The 24120-nt window shown below is 44.6% G+C and overlaps 1 protein-coding gene, 1 long non-coding RNA gene and 1 pseudogene across 2 annotated transcripts in view; 1 reads left to right on the top strand and 2 right to left on the bottom strand.

The window, feature by feature from the left end:
* The window catches only part of LOC103350920 (ral guanine nucleotide dissociation stimulator), a 106272-nt gene extending 87709 nt beyond the window's left edge, over positions 1-18563 (top strand). Inside the window, exons 8-12 of the mRNA XM_089311641.1 lie at positions 15434-15550; positions 15780-15973; positions 16744-16797; positions 17689-17882; positions 18127-18563. Coding sequence (XP_089167767.1) covers positions 15509-15550; positions 15780-15973; positions 16744-16797; positions 17689-17882; positions 18127-18533 — 891 coding nt within the window. The 5' untranslated portion in view covers positions 15434-15508 and the 3' untranslated portion in view covers positions 18534-18563. The remainder of the gene's footprint in view (positions 1-15433; positions 15551-15779; positions 15974-16743; positions 16798-17688; positions 17883-18126) is intronic.
* Positions 5360-24120, bottom strand: part of LOC149122607 (uncharacterized) — a 43172-nt gene continuing 24411 nt past the window's right edge. The window contains exon 8 of the long non-coding RNA XR_016219027.1: positions 5360-12873. This is a non-coding gene — a long non-coding RNA (uncharacterized LOC149122607). The remainder of the gene's footprint in view (positions 12874-24120) is intronic.
* Positions 23010-23708, bottom strand: LOC127483567 (enhancer of rudimentary homolog pseudogene; annotated as a pseudogene).

Raw genomic sequence — 24120 nt, 5'->3', positions numbered from 1 at the left:
TATTTATTCATTTGAAAGGGAGAGTTAGAGAAAGAAAGAAAAACAGAAGGAGAAAAAGAGAGGGAGAGCACTTCCATCTGCTGGTTTGCACTCTGAAAGTCTGCAATGGCCAGGGCTAGGACCAGCAGAGGCCAGGAGCTGCTTCTGTGTCTCTCCTATTTGGGTACAGGGGTGCTGGCACTTGAGCCATCCTCTGCTGCTTTCCCAGGCACCTCAGCAGGGCACTGGATTGCAAGTGGCACACCTGAACCTGTATGGGATGCAGGCCTCATAGGCAGAGTCTTAACACGCTGCACCATGTGCTTAGCTGGCCCCTGTTACAGGACTTTTGATAGGAGCCTTTCCAGATCCATTATGTGCTTATTGGTCTTATGTTGAAAACATGGTATAAAATGTGATGTATTTTTAACGTCTCAGTGATCTTCATGCACATCATTTGTCCATCTTGTGGCATGTGTAGCCTGCAGAACTCGGTGTGCTGTTTCAGTTTGATGTCTACAATTTCATGACTGTTTCTTTGCTGTCAGCCATTTTTTCTTAGGGCTGTGTTTAGTTCCCCTCCCCAGTCACTTGTAATTTGTTTTTGGCTCAATTTGTTACCTGCTTTTGACAGCTTAATTAGGATTTTAGCTAATACGTATTAGAGGTCTATTAAATGCCTCTGTGTTGGTACGTGTCCTAACCATCTGTAACCTTACACAAGGCAGGAAGTACAGCTGTTCATCCTACTTTTCTCAGCAACCCAACACTTGGGCAAGTAAGCCAACTTGCATATGGGATTCAGCTGGTAAGTTGCCCATGGATATGGCTATGACTTTAACAGGCAAATCTATTTCTGAAGTCAATCAAATAAAAGCAAGGATGTCAGTGAATATTCAGAGCACTAGCTCATCAATAAAATGTACAGATTTTACAACTGTCATTATGGGATTCTATTTGTCTTTACTAAAGATTTCTAGGTTTTCATGTCAGCAGAGAATGCTTCATTCTAGGCATTCACATTTTCTCCAGGGGCTTGCTGAATTGTTGCACTGACATTTTTTAAGGCCAGGAGCATTAGAAATAGCCCCTGAATGAGTGAACAAGTCTAGTTAACGTCCAATAAATGAATGAACAGTCATCCTTGTTGTATAGAATGTGGATAACTGGAAAGAGATTTATAGAGATGCTATCCTTTCCTCCTGTAGAATGGCTTCCTGAGTTCTATGTATGAGTAGAATTTTGCAGAATAATTAGGGACTGAGAGCACTAGTTTTAACTAATTTTATCTTGTTCTGAAACATCCTTTCTCATTGTTTCTTTTGAATATGACTTGGATCACTGTGAAGTACTTCAAAGTTTTAATGATGTTTCCTAATGAGAGATTTATGAGCTAAGTACTGGCTTAGTTTTAAGTGCATTTAAGGATTTGGTTATAAGTTGTATCTGCAGTAGAACAGTTGCTTGTAGTGCTTTTCTTTCTGCTTTTGTGAATAAAAAAAAAAACTCCTGAAGGCTCAGCAGGAGGATTTTAGCAGTAGCTTCTATAACCACTGTTATTCTAGGTGTGTTGTATCCTAGCTTTGACATTTAAGGGAATTCAGGCAATTTTTGATATAAACATGAAGATAGTGGAATTATTTCAGATGAATAATGTTAAGATCTGTGTACAGAATGGACACAATGCACCTGTCACTTTGCTTGTTTCATAGGAGACAACTGGTCCCAACTGCTTCCTGAACCTGATTTATTGCCTCAATAAATTTCATTGTCCAAAATGATCATCACCGACTTTTTTACACAGAAAGATGCTGAAACTGCATACAAAACCTGGCAGGATATGAATTGAGCAGACACTTGCAAAGAATATTATTAGTCACTAGGGTTTGTTTTTTGAGGAATGATTATTTTATAAGTACACATTACATGTTTCTTCACTTTTAATATTTGTGAGCATTTTTGTCACTTTCTCAGTGAGAGAAAGGAGGTTTGGAGAAGAAAGCCTAAGAAAGTGATGTGGCTGGGAGGTTACAGGTGGGTGTCAGTTTGTAAGAGAGGTGGGGAAGGGGGAGCAGCCTCCCTCAGTGTGTAAGTCCTGCACAGGCTCTGGCTTGCACAAGGCCTACCCATGCAGCCTCACTCCCCTTCAACTGCTGCCTGCAGACAAGCAAACCTGCTGGCTGCTCAGTGAACCTGCACTGCTTTGCCTTCTCCAGGTCTTTGTCTTACAGTCTTACCCTCTTGGAACACAGAATCTGTCTCAGGATTCAACATCAGGAAAGGGCTGGGTGAATCAGAGGGCCTCTGTTTCTTTTCCAGCTGAATCTGATTTCAGCTCAATGTTGCAGTCCTGTAGTTGAGGTCTATAGATTATATGTGCTGCTTTGATTCTGAGGTTCCTTTGGTTTTATTTCTTGCTGTCGTCTGCCTTTTTCTCCTCCTTCACTGCTTGCCTGATCTCATCTGTCAGTTGTCTACTCTCCTATCCACCATTCACAGGTATCTATTCTGTGCCTTGTCAAGTGCAGTCAATGCCATAAGCACTAAGTAAGTTTATAGGAATATTTTTCTGTTTTCTAAAGTTGGTGTGTGAGGGGCATAAGCAAGTTGGGTATCTATGCTTTCTATGGACACTTAATGAATTTAAGCTGGAAATTGTTAGACATTTTGGTCCCTAGTATGTATGATGGTTTGTGAGGTGTGATTGAGTGAGTTATGAATGTCGAATGTTGGTTTGATATAGTGTTGAGGGAACCATACCTATTCTTTATTCCATAGGTTAACTTAAAAAACAGTTACCATAACTCCGTTTCTACATACAGATTTAATTGGTAAGGAAAGAAGGGCAACTAGAATACAGAAAATATTATTCTCCTGTGCCTATTTTTTTAAAGATTATTTGAAAGTCAGAGTTACAGAGAGAGAGCTTAGGGAGACAGTTCTTGCATCCTCTGGTTCACTTCCCAAATGGCCACTATGTCCAGATCAGAGATGGTCCAAAATCAGGAGCCAGGAGCTTCTTCTGGGTCCCCTATATGGATGCAGGGGCCCATAAACTTGGGTGTCCTTTCCCAGCTGTGTTAGTGGGGAACTGGATAGAAACTGGAGCAACTGAGACTCAAACTGGTGTCTATATAGGATGCTGGTGTCACAGGCAGAGGCTTTATGCTATGTCACAATGCCAGCCCTTCTCCTGTACATTCTTCATTTTCTGTTGTAAGTTAAAACCTATAGTTAGTGAGATTTGGGATTAAGGGATCATTAGGCAAAAAAAAGTGCATTCCACCTCTGACTTGATAGTTACCTAATATAATTTTACCAGAGAATTTATACAGATTTTTAATAAATATATGAAATGGAATTTTTAAAATTAAAACTATAAAATGGAATATGAATTCTAATAAATTTGGAATGGTAATTAGTAACACAATAGAACATGACATAAAAATCTGAACAAATAAGTTACTGGATACTACAAGAAGCTATCCAGAACAATTATTATCCTTTAGACACCTGCTTCACGGGTGTGATAGAAAATGAATGTTTTTTTCCTCCACAAAGCTGTGGTGTAAAGTGCTGATTGCATAGGGAAATGACTGTCTCTCTGGTCTAGTCTGTTCAGGCTCCCATGTACTATTGACCCACTGGAGGCTTTATTAAATGTTATGCCAGAGGGATGGTTTGCTGAAAATAATTTTTTTTCAGGAGAAATGAAATAATTTATTGAGAAAATGAAGAATTGTGTTTTTTAAGATTTTTTTTAATTTATTTGAAAGACAGAGTTCGAGTTAGAGAGGTCTTGTTTCTGCTGGTTCAGTCCCCAAATGACTGCAACAGCCAACGCTGAGCCATTGGAGCCAGGAGCCTCTTCCAGGTCTCTCACATGTGTGCAGGGGCCCAAGGACTTGGCCTATTCTCCACTGCTATCCCAGACACATTAGCAGGGAGCTGAATCAGAAGTGGGCAGATGGGACTCAAACTGGTACCCATGTGGGATGCTTAGACACTTTTATTTATGGATTACAAGTTAATGCACTTCAGAAATACATTGTTAGGAATATAGTGATTCTTCCCATTATACTTGCACTCCCGCTCACACTCCCACCCCTCTTCTTCCTCCCTTATCCATTCCCAGTCCCATTCTCCACTAAGACCCATTTTCAATTAACTTTATACACAGCAGACCAACTCTGTACCAAGTAAAGAGTTCAACAATTTGCACACACACATACACACACACACAAGCATAAAACTGTTCCTCAACAGTTGGTACAAGGATTGGAAACAGCAAGCCAGGAGCAACAGAGAGAAAAGGTGAGCCCAGGAGGAGAGGAAGCTAATGGGGGACTCAGGGGACAGTGGGGAAGGGAAGATCCAAGCGGCAGGTGGCATTGAGGGAGACAGTTGGAGTGATGGGAGTGACAATGAACTGCTAGTGCTCAGGAAAATAAAGGGTGAGACCCTGGGGCAGAGCGGTTAGCATCCCTGCCATGGCCATCCCCCTGCTGAGGTTGTAAGTGCTGTTCCACATGTTCTTAGAAGGTGACCTATAGTGTGGGCTGGGTGCGGGCGAGGGTGTCATGCCCATGTAATTGAAAAAAGGGTTTTTAGGTCCAGGAGGTTACTGTATTTGGAGCCTGTCTGGTCCACCTGGGCCACAATACTGATGTTGCAGCTTTGTCTTTTTTGGGCAGTCAGCAGAGAGGTCCCTGAGAGGTTATCCTCAGCCTTGGCAAACAATGGCAACTGGAACAAGCACCAGGCCTGGTACCAGTGCATCAGGGGTTCTGTTGGGCTCATGGACAACCACACGGTCATTATGGAGCCAATGAAAGTGACGTCAAACCAGAAAGCCAGACTGTGGACAAGCCCTGAATGCAGCATATGGAATTTGAATTGGATTTCTATCCTCTGCCAGGATTACAATTAAAACCAAATCAGTGAAGCAGAAGAGAGAATATTGGACTTAGAAGACAGAGCACAGGAAAGTATACAGTCAAACCAAAGAAAAGAAGAGGAAATTAGTATCCTGTAGATTCGTGACAATATTTTTAAGATTTCTATTAAAAAAAATGAACATTCGGGTTCTAGGAGTTTCTGAAGGCATGGAAAGAGAGAAAGGATTAGAAGGCCTTTTTAGTGAGATACTAGCAGAAAACTTCCCACGTTTGGAGAAGGCAGAGACATCCTAGTACAGGAAGCTCATAGAACCCCTAATAAACATGACCAAAAGAGATCCTCGCCACGACACATTGTAATCAAACTCACCACAGTGAAACAAAAAGAAAAGATTCTAAAATGTGCAAGAGAGAAACATCAGATTACTCTCACAGGATCTCTAATTAGACACACAGCTGACTTCACATCAGAAGGCTAGGAGGGATTGGCAAGATATAGCCCAGGTACTAGGAGAGAAAAACTGCCAGCCCAGAATATTATATCCTGCAAAACTCTCATTTGTGAATGAAGGTGAAATAAAGACCTTTCATAGCAAACAAAAATTGAAAGAATTTGTCACCACTCATCCAGTCCTGCAAAAAATGCTTAAAGATGTGTTATACACAGAAACAGAAACATGGCCATCAATATGAAAGATGGTAAAGGAAGAAAACCTCCCAGTAAAAGATCACAGGAAGTTCAAAGCATATATTAGAAAATATCTTTGGGAAAATGGCAGGGCAAAGTTACTACTTATCAATAGTCACATTGAACGTTAATGGCCTCAACTCTCCAGTTAAAAGACACAGACTGGCTGAATGGATTAAGGAATAAAACCCATCTATTTGCTTCTTACAAGAAACACATCTTTCCAACAAAGATGCATGCAGACTGAAAGTGAAAGGTTGGAAAAAGATATTCCATGCCAACAGAAACCAAAAAAAAGCTGGTGTAGCCATATTAATATCAGACAAAATAACTTTAACACAAAAACAGTGAAGAGAGACAAAGAGGGGCACTATATAATGATTAAGGGATTAATTCAAAAGGAAGATGTAACTATTATAAATGTATATGCACCTAATTACAGGGCACTGGATTATTTAAAAGATATGTTAAAGGACTTAAAGGGAGACTTAAGACTCCAATACAGTAGTACTGGGGGACTTCAATACTCTCAGAAATAGGCAGATCAACCAGACAGAAGATCAACAAAGAAACTCGACACTATAGCCCAAATAGATCTAACAGGTATCTACAGAACTTTCAATCCTACATTTAAAGAATTTACATTCTTCTCAGCAGTGCATGGAATCTACTCTAGGATTGACCACATACTAGGCCATAAAGCAATTCTCAGCAAATTCAAAAGAATTAGAATCAAACCATGCACCATCTCAGACCACAGTGGAATGAAGCTGGAAATTAGCAACTCAGGAATCCCTAGAGAGTATGCAAACACATGGAGACTGAACAACATACTCCTGAATGAACACTGAGTCATAGAAGAAATCAAAAGAGAAATCAGAAACTTTCTAGAAGTAAATGAGGATAACAACACAATCATATCAAAACTTACGGGATATGGCAAAAGCAGTGTTACGAGGAAAGTTTATAGCAATTGGTGCCTACATCAAGAAATTGGAAAGGCACCAAACAAATGAGCTTTCAATGCATCTCAAGGATCTAGAAAAACTGCAGCAACTCAGACCCAAATCTAACAGGAGAAGAGAAATAATTAAAATCAGAGAAGAAATCAACAGGATTGAATAAAAAAAATTACAAAAGATCAGCCAAATGAAGAGCTGCATTTTTGAAAAAAATAAACAAAATTGACACCCCTTTGGCTCAACTAACTAAAAAAAGAAGAAAAAAGATCCAAATCAATAAAATCAGAGATGAAAAAGGAAACGTAACAGCAGATACCACAGAAATAAAAAGAATCATCAGAAATTACTACAAGGACTTGTATACCAGCAAACAGGGAAACCTATCAGAAATGGATAGATTCCTGGACACATACAACCTACCTAAATTGAACCATGAAGACATAGAAAACCTAAATAGACCCATGACTGAGTCAGAAATTGAATCAGTAATAAAGGCCCTCCCAACAAAGAAAAGCCCAAGACCAGATGGATTCACTGCTGAGTTCTACCAGACATTTAAAGAAGAACTACTCCAATTCTTCTCAAACTATTCAGAACAATTGAAAGAGGGAATCCTCCCAAATTCTACCTATGAAGCTAGCATGGCCTTAATTCCTAAGCTGGAAAAAGATGCAGCATTGAAAGAAAATTACAGACCAATTCCCTGATGTACATAGATGCAAACATCCTCAATAAAATTCTCACCAATAGAATGCAACAACACATCAGAAAGATCATCCACCCAAGCCAAGTGGGATTTATCCCTGGTATTCAGGGATGGTTCAACATTTGCAAATCAATCAAAGTGATACACCACATTAACAAACTGCAGAAGAAAAACCATATGATTATCTCAATAGATGCAGAGAAAGCATTTGATAAAATACAACACCCTTTCATGATGAAAACTCTAAGCAACCTGGGTATGGAAGGAACATTCCTCAATACAATCAAAGCAATTTATGAGAAACCCACAGCCAGCATCCTGTTGAAAGGGGGAAAATAAAAGAGAATAAAGGGATACAAATTGGGGAGGAAGTCAAACTATCCCTCTTTGCAGATGATGTGATTCTTTATTTAGGGGATCCAAAGAACTCTCTAAGAGACTATTGGAACTCATAGAAGAGTTTGGCAAAGTGGCAGGATATAAAATCAGTGCACAAAAATCAACAGCCTTTGTATACACAGGCAATGCCATGGCTGAGAAAGAACTGTTAAGATCAGTCCCACTCTCAGTAGCCAGAAAAACAATCAAATACCTTGGAATAAACTTAACCAAGGATGTTAAAGGTCTCTATGATAAGAATTACAAAACCTTAAAGAAAGAAATAGAAGAGGATACCAAATCTTCCATGCTCATGGATTGGAAGAATTAATGTCATCAAAATGTCTCCCTAGAGTAATTTATAGATTCAGTGAGATACCAATCAAAATACCAAAGACATTCTTCTCAGATCTGGAAAAAATGATGCTGAAATTCATATGGAGGCACATGAGACCTTGAATAGCTAAAGCAATCTTGTACAACAACAACAAAAAAAAGCTGGGGACAACACAATACCAGAATTCAGGACATACTACAGGACAGTTGTAATCAAAACAGCATGGTACTGGTACAGAAACAGATGGATAGACCAATGGAACAGAATGGAAACACCAGAAATCAACCCAAATATCGACAGCCAACTTATATTTGATCAAGGATCTAAAACCAATTCCTGGAGCAAGGAGAGTTTCTTCAATAAATGGTGCTGGGAAAACTGGATTTCCATATGCAGAATCATGAAGCAAGACCCCTACCTTACACCTTAAACAAAAATGCACTCAACATGGATTAAAGATCTAAATCTATGGCCGGACACCATCAAATTATTAGAGAACATTGGAGAAACCCTTCAAAATATTGGCACAGGCAAAGATTTCTTGGAAAAGACCCCTGAGACACAGGCAGTCAAAGCCAAAATTAACAATTGGGAGTGCATCAAATTGAGGAGTTTCTGTACTGCAAAAGAAACAGGAAAGTGAAGAGGCAATAGACAGAATGGGAAAAATATTTGCAAATTATGCAACAGATAAAGGATTAATAACCAGAATCTACAAAGAGATCAAACAACTCTACAACAACAAAATAAGCAACCTACTTAAGAGATGGGCCAAGGACCTCAATAGACATTTTTCAAAAGAGGAAATCTAAATGCCCAACAGACACATGAAAAAAATGTTCAGGATCACTAGCAATCAGGGATATGCAAATCCAAACCATAATGAGGTTTCACCTCACCCCAGTTAGAAAGGCTCACGTACAGAAATCTACCAACAACAGATGCTGGCGAGGATGTGGGGAAAAAAGGACACTAACCCACTGCTGGTGGGAATGCAAACTGGTCAAGCCACTATGGAAGTCAGTCTGGAGATTCCTCAGAAACCTGAATATAACCCTACCATTCAACTCAGCCATCCCACTCCTTAGAATTTACCCAAAGGAAATTAAATTTGCAAACAAAAAAGCTGTCTGCACCTTAATGTTTATTGCAGCTCAATTCACAATAGCTAAGACCTGGAATCAACCTAAATGCCCATCAACAGTAGACTGGATAAAGAAATTATGAGACATGTACTCTATAGAATACTATACAGAAGTAAAAAACAATGAAATCCAGTCATTTGCAACAAAATGGAGGAATCTGGAACACATCATGCTGAATGAAATAAGCCAGTCCCAAATGGACAAATATCATATGTTCTCCCTGATCAGTGACAACTAACCAAGCGCCAAAAAGGAAACCTGTTGAAGTGAAATGGACACTATGAGAAACAGTGACTTGATCAGTCCTTGTCCTGACTTGAGGAACAACTTAATACTTTATCCCTTTTAGTATTAATTTTTGATCTACTTAATACTATTGGTTGAACTCTTTAATTAATACTCAATTATTCTTAGGTGTTGAAACTTAACTTTAAAGTGATCCCTGTTAAATATAAGAGTGGGGGCTGGCAATGAGGCTCAATAGGCTAATCCTCTGCCTGCAGCACCGGCACACTGGGTTCTAGTCATGGTCATGATGCCATTTCTGTCCAGGTTGCTCCTCTTCCTGTCCAGCTCTCTGCTGTGGCCCGGGAGTGCAGTGGAGGATGGCCCAACTGCTTGCACCCTGCACCTGCATGGGAGACAAGGAGGAAGCACCTGGCTCCTGGCTTCAGATCAGCATGGTACGCTGGCTGCAGCACGCCAGCCACAGCAGCCATTGGGGGTGAACCAAAGAAAAAAAGGAAGACCTTTCTCTCTGTTGCTCTCTCTCACTGTCCACTCTGCCTGTCAAAAAAAAAAAAAAATATATATATATATATAAAATAATGGGAATTAGAGAGGGAGGAGATGTACAATTTATCTGAATTTCCCCAAATGGTAGAGTTAAAAATGTGCCAGGGGATTCCAATTCAATCCCATCAAAGTGGCATGTACCAATGCCATCTCGCTAGTCCCAGTGATCAATTTCAGTTCACAATTGATCACTCTGATAAGTCTAAGAGTCAAAGGGATCACATAAACAAGACTAGTGTCTGCTAATACTAACTGATAGAATTAAAAAGGAGAGAACGATCCAACATGGGAAGAGGGATACACAGCAGAATCATAGAATGGCAGATGTCCTAAATAGCACTCTGGCCTCAGAATCAGCCCTGAAGGCATTTGGATCTGGCTGAAGAGACCATAAGAGTATTTTAGGGTTGGAAAGCCAAGACACTCTGGGAAAAAAAAAATCCACAAACTTCTCAATAAAGATCTCTGCAAGTGCACTCCCAGTGGAAAGAACGGGGCATCAAAGAAGGAGGTACCTTTCTCTGAAGGGAGGAGAGAACTTCCACTTTGACTACGACCTTGTCTAAATAAGATCAGAGTCAGTGAACTCAAAAGGCTTCCATAGCCTTGGCAGCTTGTGACAAGAGTCTAGGGTGATTATTGACGCCATAAACAAGAGTGTCAATTTGTTAAATCAACAACAGAAGTAAATGTACACTTCTCATGTAGGATCTCTGTCCTTAATGTGTTGTCCAATGTGAATTAATGCTATAACTAGTACTCAAACAGTACTTTTCAAAAGTTTGCACCGACAGAAACAATCTTCACTTAATATATACTCAATTGATCTTCTGTATATAAAGATAATTGAAAATGAATCTTGATGTGAATGGAAGGGGAGAGGGAGCAGTAGAGGGGAGGGTTGCAGGTGGGAGGGAAGTTACAGGGAGGAAAAATCCACTGTTATCCATAAGCTGTACTTTGGAAATTTATATTTATTAAATAAAAGTTAGAAAAAAATAAACAGTAAAACAGAATTCTATTGATATTTTTAGAAGTTTTTGAGAGAAATTTTTTTCGGCAAACTGTAACAAGGTTATTTTATTTTTTTGACAGAGTTAGACAGTGAGAGACAGAGAGAAAGGTATTCCTTCCATTGGTTCACCCCCCAAATGGCCACCATGGCTGGCGCTGCCCCGATCCGAATGCAGGAGCCAGGCGCTTCCTCCTGGTCTCCCTTGCAAGTGCAGGGCCCAAGCTCTTGGGCCATCCTCCACTGCCTTCCTGGGCCACAGCAGAGAACTGGACTGGAAGAAGAGCAACCAGGAAGGAATCCGGCACCCCAACCGGGACTAGAACCCTGTGTGCCGGTGCTGCAGGTGGAGGATTATCCAAGTGAGACATGGCACCGACCTGTATTAAGGTTCTTAAACACTTAAATGTTTTTTCTTAAAATATGGCTCAGTAAAAAAAATTGTGAAACTTTGTACTTCAATGAGGAATGAGAATTCTGGACCATATACTAATTTTATGCATGCAGATTCTTTGAATGTATTCTAAAGAAATCATTATTTTTGTATTGTCTATTGTCCTGGCTCAGACAGTATTTATCAAAATTATTTTAAAAATATTTTCTCCTAACAACTTCTTTCAGTGACAAATTGTACCATGTTCTGTTGTCACCCCTGCTAGCTTATTGGTGTGGATTTATTTTAATCATAAATTCCAACATGGGTTCCCAGTGTCAATGGTAGAAAAATTGTGGAGCCAAACACTCTGCCTGTTTCCAGAGATTCCATTTGGACCCATGGGAGGCACAGCTGTCTGTACATTGTGCACAACCCTGCAGCTACACCAGGCCGTGCAGGGTACAGATCAGGATTTCCTAAGATCCCCTAACAGAATACAAGCAAAGGAGAGAATACAGTGGCTCCTGTCATTCTGCCTGGGAATGGAGAGCTCCGTTCCCACTGAGGTGTCCTGCTTAGACTCCCTCCCTTCTCCAGAAAAGAGCAAACACCAAAAACCAGAGGCTGTGGTAGGTAACTCAGCATCCAGACACCCCAACAGAAGCTCATCCCTCCTCTTCAGCTTGGAGTTCAGAGTCTGGGAACAGCCCTATATGTACCCACAATCCCTGTGGCACAGGATGGAGCTGGGGGTGCTCTTTCTCCTGCAAAGAGCTGTGGAGCAGAGCTCAGGATGGCTACATTTCAGAGGATGGGCATGAGGACAGAAGGAAGGACAAGGGGATTGCACAGCTGTGTAGGCTCCATTTGCCCTCCCTCTGCAAATCCCATACAGTCCTAATATTCACATCTACTGAGCTGGGCTTGGTCACCTTGACCTTCAAGAGACATGAGAATGACAACCTATCAGTCTCATGAATCACTTGCCAGTCAGACTGATTCTCTGATCCTGAGGCTGTGCAAAATGTAGGCAAAGTAAATCCCAACAAAAGCACCACATTACCTTGAATCAGCCTGTGACCTTGGACCAGACACCTCCTTTCTCTGATACAGAATTCTGTCAGCAGACAAAAGGGTGTGGGTGACTTGTATGAATCTGAGGCACCAGCATGTCACCTTGCTCTCCTCTGGGTCCACCTGCAATTGTCACAGCACCTCAGTTTCTCCCTGGGGGAGTTTTATATAGCCCCAGTCCATGTGGCTAACTGTTGCTCATCAACTTCCTGTCTGCCACAGAGAGGGGCTTCATGGGATGCATCTGGAGGAATCTTGGTGCCCAGCACCAAGACTCTGCACTGTGGATTAGGCCCCTGCTTTCCGGGGCAAAGACAGACCCTGTGTGCATGTTGGTCCATGTTCACCAGCCCAGCTCCACCCAGGTGCTCCAAGGGGAGGCCCTGCCTGTGCCCCAAACATTTCCAACATTACTGCTTCAGCTGTGGTGAGCCCTGAGCATTCACCTTGTTTCTGGCAAAGTCAGTCCTGGGGTCCAACTGAGAAAGACCATCCTGGCTCCTGCCTTCCAGAAGCTCATAGTCTGCAAGGAGAGGGAGACCAAGATCTTGAAAATAAAAATAGCAGGAATCAAAGAGCAAGTGCTGTAACATACTCAGTGAGGGTTCTGCAAGAGTGCTGAGCCACTTCATGGGGGATCTGAAAGGTCTACACTTAGGGACAGTTATGCTGGGGCAGACGAGAAGAGGAGCCCGCTCTGCACAACGCTGACAGCAGTGTGCTGGGGAGGCTCCACTGTGTAGATTCCAGTGCAGAAGTGAGTTTGCCCAGAGAGGAGGTTAGGAAGGTGGCCAGTGGGACTAAGAGCTTGGACAGGGAGGAGGAGAGGATGGAGTGGAGCCAAAGCTGACTCTGGGGCTGGTGCACTGCCCTCAGAAACCATCAACTCCACTGTGTCCATTTACAACAACTGTGATGAGCTCACGATTTCACTGCTCCACAAGTCCAGTAAACTCACCTCAGGGCTACTGCTACAGAGGCTCTCAGGAGTAGGGGCTGTGGCCTCAACAGAAGCTTAAATAGGGAAGGATTTAGGGGGACTGGCAGGATTTAGTGTGGACTGAGCACAGAGTTCCCCTCTCTGCTGTCCTTGCTGGGTTCTGAGCCACATGGCTTTCCCAAAGGCAGCAGATAACATAGCCATCTCTAAGGGCAGGGGACTAACAGAGGGTGGGCAGAAAGAGGGAAGAGGAGGAGGATGAAAGAGGGGAGGGGAAAGATAGGAGGAGAGGAGAGAGAAGGAAAGAACTGAGAAGAGAAAGGCTTTAGTTGCAATCACATCACATCTAAATCTCGCAGATGACATCTCATCCTATCAACTAGAAGAGAGTCCCTAGCTGTATACACACTTCAGGACAGGGGACTACATGAGAAACTGCACCAGGAGGTGAGGGGAGCTGGGAGATGCTAGAAGTCTGCCCACTGTGCCAGTTTTGGTGGCCTGGATTGAGCCATCAATTTCACCACCTGCATCCCACATAGAAACCTGGTTTGAGTCCTGATTAGTCCGCCTCTGATTCAGCTTCCTGCTCATGTGCCTAGGAAGGCAGCAGAAGATGGCCCAAGTGCTTGGATCCCTGCCAACCACATGGGAGTCCCAGATGAGGGCCCTGGCTCCTGCCTTCAGCCTGGCCCAGAGCTGGCTCTTGCAGCCCTTTGTGGAGTAAACCAGTGGATACAAGATCTCTAGCTCCCCTTCTCTCTCTGCTGTGCAAACAAACAAATCATTACAAACCTAATTCTGTTCCACACACAAGTCGATGGCAGGTACTAAGGTCTAGGCCTAAAGAAGAAGAGAACACACTGGAAGGTCTGGGAGGACAATATCTGATTTGATCAATTCAAGCCACTAATGACGCAGTCAGAGAACTGATGCAAAGGAAGGAAGGTGGATAATGCCAAGCTCACATAACAGGAATCAGGTCTGCTTTTCAGTTGTCCAGGCTACTTTGAAATCATCAGACAAAAAGGGGATTGGTGAACCATGTGCACGTCCCACGAATGAGTCAAAGACCCTGTATCCCAAGTGACCTGACACCCTCTTCTGTATTTAGCTCTACTTTTTGCATTAGATACATAGGACACCAGCCATAGGCTCACTCAGTATTGTCCCTTGTATAGCTGATGACATCCCTAGAGTAGATTCTAGAATGATCCCACTCTGCTGCTCTGAGACTGGAAATGTCCCGAGAGGCACAGTAACTGATTCAGGGTTCAACCCTGGTGAAAGACAGGGGCTGGAAATAAGGTTGCATGTGTCTGTGACTGTGGTAGCACCCAGGAAGACCATAGGCCCTGCTCGGAGGGGGCACTGGTGTCACTGGGTAGAGAAACAGAGACAGCATGGGACAGCAGGGTGGGAATACATTTGCTCCCAGGGTGGTTTGGGGACTTCTTATGGGAGAAGAGGGGTGAGATAAGGAAGCCCCAACTGTAACCGTACCACTTAGTGACAGGCCACAACAGATCCTGTAACCCCGGTAACCAGGCACGAACATTCTAGAGAGAGGCCCCTGCCCAGCTCATTTGGTGAGAGACGCTTGATAGAACAAGATGTTCTCTTGCTGTGTTCCCACTTCTCGAGGCCATGGCCTGAGAAACCCACGTGATGAGGGGTTGTGGCAGCAATTTCGACGTTGGTTCTCGCCTTACCCCCACCACCCCCAGCCTTGTAGCACACGGCAAGCACAGGTAACTCAGGACCACCCAGGACAGTGCTGTTCAGGCCAGGACTTCATGGTGAAAGCACCTGGGCTGCCCCAAAACACCTTTATTGGGGAGGGGGAAATAGTATGTGAGGGGAGGGCCTATCATGGGCAGGTGGTGGTCAGGCTGGGAGACCTTAACCTGGTGGTCCTGTCACCTTCACACTTCAGGTCATGGCTGGCAGAGCAGGAAGAAATCATCTGGGCACTCACAACTGCCCAGATGTTATTTCACATCCCGCATGCCAGCATGCCCCATCCTCTAGGGGGTTTTCTGTGATGCAAGGTCCATGTGGTCAGGAGAAGAGGAGGTCCTGAGGGCAGAAACAGAGGGAAAGGGACCAGGCAGGGCCCTGATGTTTGCTCTGCACCTGCCAGGCACTGTCTTTCCAGAGCTCCAAGCACAACAGAGGTCAGAAGTTGCTGAACAAGGTCCTGTACTCCATCTCCTGCATGGAGAGACAGGAGGCCAACAGAGGCCGCTGTTGGCCCAGGGTGAGTAGGAGTGCAGAGGGGGTTCCACATCCTGACCCTGATGCCACCCCACGTGCTTGCTTCTCAGGGCTTTTAGATGGGTGTGGGGTGGGGTCAGCATAGTGCCATCAGTGCGATGCAGGACAATAATCAATGACGGCTTTGGCATTGGTCTGAACTCCAGCTCCTACACTTATGGTGGCTCCTGGAGCTTGCACTGACTGTGTGTCCCTCCTTTCTCCTAACCTAGGTGAAAAAGCCATCTAAACTGATCGAGTATGATGTCCACGTTGGGTGGAGGGCCCAGGAGGACACGCTGCAGAAGCTGGTGGACCACCTGGTGCCAGCCTTCCTGGGCTTTGAGCCCTCATATGTTCCCGCCTTCCTGAGAAGCTACAGAGCTTTTGCCACCACCGGGCAGGTGCTGAACGCACTGTTAGGAAGGTCAGTCTCCTCAATCTCCAGGCCACCCCTAGCTGTGAGTCTTGGCAAGCTCACCCCACCTTCTTCTCATTATTTTCCCCTCCTTGAAAGGGAGTTCTTGCTATAGCCCTTTATGATTCTCTGAAATTGAGCTGAACGGTTGAATACATTTTTTTCACTTATTCCTTTGAGAGAGGGACAGGGAGTAAAAATTCTTCCATCTGCTGTTCCACTACAGAATTTGCCTGAAGAGATGAGCTAGGAGAGACTGTAGTCAAAAACCAAGAAGTCAATACAGACCTCCTACATGGGTGATAGGGACCCCAGGACTGAGTTAAAACCTCTCCACAAGGCTGCACATTCACAGGGCCCTGGATTGAAATTGGAATGAAGACTCCAACCCAGCAGCTTGGATATGGGAAGGGGGCATTTCAAGTGACATAACACTGTGCCAAATGCCCATGCAAGGTTAAGCTGTTTCTGTATTTGTTGAGCAGGGTCCAGATTCCATCCAGGTGTTTTGGGGTTGAACTAGACCAGGGATATGTGATGAGGGCAGGAGGACTGCAGACCTATTCAGCTTCCTTTGGAAGAACCAGGATGGAGTTTATCTGCCATGGTGGCCATGATGTCACACTATCTGCAGGACCTTTCTAGGCAGTGACCTTGATGCATAGCATAGGACAGGCCCCAGTCCCTGCTGGACTTCCCTTCTTGGTGGACTCAGACATGTTCAGTGGACAGGGGGTGCCCACAGTGTGACCAATGTGATACCATCCTTGCCTCTCTAGGTTCCCATGGTTCCCTCCTACTGATGAAGGTGTACTCCAGGATGCAGTCAAACGGTGAGTGGGTGTGGTGGAGGTGGAGGGACCCAATTTTTTTTATGACAGTTTTGATGACATTGTGCTGGAAGAGTGGGGTCTGTGGGTTGCATGCAACTAGAAGGAGCCTTGGATCTGAACATCCTGTGATGCTCTTGCAGAGCTGAGGTCTGTGTGGTACCCTGTAGGAATGAAGTTGCCAGAGAGCTGGGACTGGGCCACAGGCACTGTGGGACATGGAGGGGTAGCGGGAGGACAAGATAAAGCCCTGAGGGAATCCAGCACCACCACCTCTCATCCAAACCTGCTTTCACCATCAGTCCATCATGGGACCCAAAGTCGGAGTGGGGGCATCCTGCTCACAAATATGGCTGCAGTTCCACAGTGAGGCATGATGGGTGTTCAGAGATTGCAGCCAGTACCCAGGGCTCAGGCCCCTGCAGGACATGAGCAGCACTGGAAGAGCAGACCCATTCACTGTGCTGTCAGCACTAACATTTGAGGATAGTAGCACAGGCCTCAGGAGCCTGGGACAGAGGTTGCCCTCCTTGCTTCCTCCTGCTTCAGTTACTTAGGTAGCACCTACTGAGTGCCAGAGAGTGAGTGCACCAAGCTGATAACCTCCAACTCTGCATTTGTGGTGCTGGCACTCTAGGGAGGACAAGACACAGACAACAGCGTGCATCAGATTTCACTGTAAAGGGAAATGTGGTGACACCAAGGTCAATGGCTCCCTCTCATATGGCCATTTGTCAGTCTCCCTTAAGGCACCAGGGCTCTATCCTGGCTGTTTACCAGTGGCATGAGCTGGGTCAGAGCTATGGGAGGCACTGAAGCCCCACCTGTATCTTGGGAAAATGGTGCAGCCTGAAGGGCCAGGCTTCTCACTGGACTGCCCACCTGCCCCCCCAGTGCTATCTCGTCCATCCTGACCACCTGGCTGGAGCAATACCCGGAAGATTTCGATCATCCCCCACAGTACACCAGTCTGCATGTGCTGCTGGACTATGCACAGCTCCTCCTGCGTGACTCAGAGCTGGGGCACCGTGTGCAACTTCTCCTGGGATGGTTGCAGCATCCGGAGCCCACTGAGGCAGAACTAGAGGGTGAGCAGGACGGGGATGAGTGCATGTGAGTGTACGGGGAGGTGAAGAGTTTGTGTCACACTCAGAAAAGCTTTCAGAACCAGGGGCGGGTCTAGGAGCAACAAGGGATCAACTTCCTGAACGTCATTCAGGAAGCAGAATTTGGGTCAAAGGCTTCCCTGAGAGTCAGAGACAAGGTTTTGTCTCTGGAAGGGACAGGAAAAGTCAGGCCTGCTGCTGATATGTTCTCCTCCTGTGATTCCAGGGCCAGCGGAAGCTCCAATTCCACAACAAGAGCTTGTGCCACCTCCATCTCTGTTGCCAGATGGAGCCCCACAGCCAGAACAGGCTCGCACACCAGCTCTGGAAACCTCCAGGGAGCTCACACCAGACCCCACTGTGGCAACAGCTCCTGCTGCAGAGCCAGCGAATGCCGCAGATTCAGATCCAGACCCCACCCCAGTCTCTGACCTACTGCAACCTTGTGGGCAGGAAATGCCTGTTGCTGAGTCCCAAGACCTTGAGCTCTTTGCAGCTCCACAGCTGGCACCTGTCCCTGGGCCAGCGCTCACAGCCCCCTCCCTTACTACACAATATGTAGTAATGTTCATCTTTCTCCTTTACCTCCGCATAAGAAATTACTATTCAGTATACTATAAAATTCACTTTTAATAAAATTTACTATTTTAACTTTTTAAGGTATTCCATGGAAACCACTTTAATTGATGCTGTGTGTCCATCACCACTGTGCCACTCTGGAATCTTTCAGCCATCTGTACTCCCCAAATATTTGCCTTCAACCATCCATCCCTAGTCCCTGGTAAACTCTTCACTCTGTCCTCACGCCTGTAACTACAATAGATGTTACGTATCCATGTCCTAACACAGTAAATGGCTTGTCGTTTCTTGCCACTTCATAGAAAACCTGCTGGTTACATTCCTTTATTTTCTTTAAAGACTTACTTATTTTTATTTGAAAAGCAGAGAGAGAGAGAGAGAGAGGGAGAGCGAAAGATGTCCTCCATCATCTGGCTCTTTTCCCAAAAGTCAGCGATGGCCAGGTCTGACCAGGCCAAAGCCAGGAGCTTTTTCCAGGTCTCCCATGTGGACACAGGGTCTCAGGTTCTTGGGCCATCCTCTACTGCTTTCTCAGGTGCATTAGCAGGAGCTGCATCAGACATGGAACAGCTGGGACTCAAACTGGCACCCATATGGGATGCTGGATATGCAGGCAGCAGATTAACCTGTTAACGCTACAACACTGGCTCATTTGTCTTTGTTTTAACCAAAATAATTTAAAAAGACTATCCTGGAGGAATCAAAGCTTATATGTTAAAAAATAAATTATCAACAAGAAATATTTTCACAATCTTAGAATAGGAAATATTTTCCTATGACATGAGAGCTAGATAAGAAAATAAGTGCTTTTGTAGCCAAAAGAAAAACAAAAAAAAAAACATTAAAAGCTAGGAGACCATCCTCAAACGAGAAAGTGTTCCATTCAGGCCATGTCCAGACTCATGGTTCATATCCCAGGGACACTTAGAACTTGCTGGAATCAAGTGTTGTTTCTATTTTTAAAATATTGATTTGAGAGGCAGAATGAAGGGGGGCAGGGGCAGAGGAGAGAAGACAGGGAGCACTCAGCACTCCAGTCTGCTGGTGGGAACTTTCAAAATATTTTCTATAACCTTGAATTGTTATCTCAGTATATACAAAAATAATCACATTTTGTGGTTATAAAAAGAACAATGCATTGTGTTAGCAGCTATCCACACACTTCACCTATTATGAAATTCAAGTTGATTAGCTAGCCTGAATTTTATAGCATTTCTGACACAGAGAGAACTAAGAACTATTTAATAGAGTAAAACAAGCAGTCCAGCTTAACTGCAAAATGAAATAAAGGATGATGTGGTCCCTTCACCCACAAGTGTTGCCCACTCTGTGAGGTCCTTCTCCTTCCCAGCCTCACCCTGAGATTCAGGTCTGTGTGTCTTACCTGGATGGGGACACACCCAGGCCATGTGTTCTTCTGTCATCTCCTGTCAGCTTGGGGTGAAAACAGTTGGTTTCCTGTCCCTTGTGCACCTTCATCAGCCACACAACTCACTCAGCAGACCCTGCTGTGCAATCCTGGACTCTGTCAGGGTCGGCACTGTGGTGCAGTGGGTTAACACCCTTGCCTGAGTGCCGGCATCCTCTATGGGTGCCCGTTTGAGACCCAGCTGCTCCACTTCCAATACAGCTCTCTGCTGTGGCCTGGGAAAGCAGAAGATGGCCCAAGTTCTTGGGCCCATGCACCTGCATGGGAGACCAGGAAGAAGCTCCTGGCTCTTGGCTGCGGATCAGTGCAGCTCCAGCCATTGCGGCCAGTTGGGGAGTGAACCATCGGATGGAAGACCTCTCTTTCTCTGCCTCTCCTCTCTCTGTGTAACTCTTTAAAATAAATAAATATATTAAAAAACATACTGGGCTCTATCAATTTTCCATTCCCAGATTATGCTGAAGGGCACTCGTGCCTTTGTGAATATCTACATTTAGTATGGATGCCTAGAAGTCAAACTTCAAATTGCACACATTTCCAAAGTGCTGCCTTCAGGTTGAGTCTCTTCCTCCAGTTGAGGCCTGTTGGGGAAGTAGGAGCTGCAGGGACACTGAGAGTAACCCCTGAGAGTTAGAGGGAGGTGGACAAGTCAGCAGTGGCAGCTCCCACAATGCCTGGGAAGGAACCACGGGACAGAGGAAGGCCCCACTGAACCCCTAATGCGTCCTGACAGAGCTCTCAGAATACCATCTGGACACTGTGCCCAGGAAGCAGGAGGGCAGCCTGATTTCTCTCCCTGCTAGCAAGGACCTCCTTCTTGTCATGCAGGAAACTTCTCTAGGGGGAAGACAGCAAATTATGATGAGCACTTTAATGTGTAGGCACCAGGTCACCTTCTCAGCTGCAATGGCAAGGACCCACTTGAACTTGTGTGAGCAGAGAATTTCTTTCCAAAGCATACTTGGTAGGTCTCAGGGAAACCAATGGGCAGGTCACAGTCATACAGAGGCTTACAGCTGAGAACAGCCCTGAATTACCACCAGGCCCTTCCCGTATTGACATTTGTCCCTACTTGTGGGCCAGCCAGTGACCCTGGTATCCCTCATGCTCAACTTCTGTGTGGGAGTGGCTCTGCCCCTCCCAAGACTCCAAATTAGGAGGAGGGAAGACAGCCCTTAGGTCCTCCATGTGGAGGTCAGAGGAGTCCACTGGTGTGGGACAGCCAAGATCAGCACATCCTCTCTCTGGGAGAGAGGGTGCCAGCGCTGGTGTCACTGTGTAGTGATACCAAGATAACACAGGAGAGGAGAGTGGGAAGATACTATCCAAGAAAGGTATTTGGAAATGTAAGGATTGCTTATTTGTAGAACGCTGAGGTAAGAGGATCCCAAGTGTAACTCAGCTCCTTATAACTAAAGTATCTGGCTAACTAATTTTTTCAATGCCCTAAATAGACTATTTGGTAATTTTAGATCCTGCTCAAACCAGAAACCCCAAAAGTGCTCCTGCAGGTAACGTAGTGCTCCCACGGACAAAAGGAAAACAAGAAAAACATTAAAGCTGGGATGACAATCCTCAGTCTAGAAAGTGTTCCTTGCAGGTTATGATCAGACCAATGCTTAACATCCCTGCAGCTCTTAGAACTCTCATGAACCAATTATTTTTTTAATTTTATTGAAATCCTATTCAAAAATTATCTATTTGAAAGGCAGAGTGACAGAAAGAGGGAGAGATGGAAAGATAGAGAGAGAGGGAGAGTTCTTCCATCTGCTGACTCACTATCCAAATGGCTCCAACCACTGGGACTGCACCAGGACAAAGGAAACCAGAACTTTATCCAGATCTCCCACGTGGGAGTCAGAGATCCACACTTGGGCCATTTTCATCTGCCTTGGTGAGTGCATTATCAGGGAACTGGATCTGAAGCAGAGCAGTTGGGACTCAAACCAGGACTCTGATATGGAATGCCAATGTTTCAGTTGGTAGCTTAACCAACTGCGCTGCAACCATGGCCCGTATTCTTGTACTTTTAACACATTTCGTGGTGCTGGCACCATGGCATAGTGGGTAAAACTGCCACCTTCAGTGCCAGCATCCCATATGGGCACTGTGTTGAGAACCGGCTGCTCCAATTCCATTCCAGCTCTCTGCTATGGCCTGGGAAAGCAGTAGAAGATGGCTCAAGTCCTTGGGCCCCTGTGTCCACATGGGAGACCTGGAAGAAGACCCTGGCTCCTGGCTCCTGGCTTCAGATTGGTGCAGCTCCAGCCATTGCAGCCAAGTACAGAGTGAACCAGTGGGTGGAAGACCTCTCTCTCTCTCTCTCTCTCTCTCTCTCTCTGTCTACCTCTCTGTTTAACTCTGACACTTGAATAAATAATTATTTTTTAAAAAGAATTATTTTATTTCTTTGAAAGGCAGAGTTAGAGAGAGAGGTAGAGCCAGAGCCAGAGAGAGAGAGAGTGAGAGAGAGAGAGAGGTCTTCCATTCTGCTGGTTCATTCCCCAAAAGACAACAACAGCCAGAGCTTAGCTCATCCAAAGCCAGGAGCCAGGAGCTTCCATCAGGTCTCCCACGCCAGGGCAGGAGCCTAAAGACTTAAGCCATTTTCTACTGCTTTCCCAGGCCATAGCAGAGAGCTGGATTTGAAGAGGAGCAGCCAGGACTAGAACTGGTGCCCATATGGGATGTCGGTGCTGCAGGCTGGGGCTTTAACCCACTACACCACAGTGCTGGCCCCAAGAAATAAATCTTAAAAAAAAATTTCTTTGAGAGGTATGGAGTTTTACAAATTGGAAAGAAACATATATAGAGAGCGAGAGTGAGAATGCTGCCATCTGCTGGTTATTTCCCCAAATGCCCCAGAGGGACAGAAGTGGACCCCTGTGAAGAAGAGTGTGGAGAACTCAATCCAGGTCTCCCATGAGTGTGTCAGGTACCCAACCCAGTACTTGAGCCTTCACTGATGCCTTCAAGGTTCAAAAATTATCAGATATTAAAGTTGGAGCCACAGCCAGGAAGTAAACTCACATACTCTAATGTGTGATTCAAGTGTGTATATATATATATATATATAACTAAAGAACATTTATTTTCCACTAAGAGTTTCACTTGAGGATGTAACTTAACTGAGCCACCCCCCACCCCATCTCCAAGGGTTAGTACAGTGACTGTTATAAAGCAGATCTCAACAGTCTGAAGCTCTGGAACCAACATTAACTGACAAAAAAATTCCATCTAAATCCTCATAAAAATGTTTAAGTAAAAAAAAAAAGGGAAGAAAAAGAAAAGAAAAAAGGGGCAATGGGGGTTTCAGATTGAACAACATTCTCACACTTCATCTGATACATTCAATCTGGCTAGAGTGTACCAAGTGGAAACAGGATCACTATAATACAAAACTCCCACTACAGCACGCTGTACACACCTGTGTTCCAAGCCCACCCCCATCCCCCTACTGCTTCCACTCCATTATTTTCCCACCTGTTGGGCCTGCCGGCGGAGGAGCACGTAGATCTTCTCTTTGATCCAGTCTTTGTTATAAGGCTGGTATGTCTGGGTATCAGCCCGGTAAACAAGGAAGCTGAGGTCTGCCAGATCATCAATAAAATCAAACAACTGACTGATATCGTATGTGATAGACGGACTGTTGGGATTCATTCTTTTCAGATGTTCCTCATACATTTTACAAACACCTTCCATGCATTCATTCACAGATTCATAGCGTAAGTTCTGCCTTCTGGCCTCTTGGTAAGCTGTACCAGCAAAATGGTATGAGACATCGTGCCAAACTCTTCTCTTTTTTCGTGATTCAAGTATATTAAACAGTATTTTAACCCCTAGGTTACAAGCCTGTCTCTAAATTGACTTCTTCAAAGGGACCAGGTTTAACCCCATGCAACGTAAATGGGAAGCAAACCATAGGGTTGTTAAATGTCAGACCTGCTCTGCCTCCCTGAACCAGAAGGAAAAGTGCTGAAAACAACTGTTCCATTGTGGATACTCATGGCTTACATCCAAATTCCTAAATGCAGTCGAAACGAGGCCAGTCCTCAGCTCATAAAGCAGTCATTAAAACTGATCACTAAATCTGTTGGGGTACTTCTATCCAAACCACAATGCTATAGAAACAGGAGAAAAGATGTTTAAGACTAAAATAAAATGCTTTAAAAACAGTGCTCCCAGTCCTAGCTTATACTGTCAAATTCTTTG

The sequence above is a fragment of the Oryctolagus cuniculus genome, chromosome 13, assembly GCF_051225735.1.
Source record: "Oryctolagus cuniculus isolate XC-2025 breed Fujian yellow rabbit chromosome 13, ASM5122573v1, whole genome shotgun sequence".
Classification (NCBI taxonomy): domain Eukaryota; kingdom Metazoa; phylum Chordata; class Mammalia; order Lagomorpha; family Leporidae; genus Oryctolagus; species Oryctolagus cuniculus.
The sequence above is the reverse complement of the archived record's forward strand: the minus strand, read 5'-3'. Positions and strand labels throughout refer to the sequence as shown.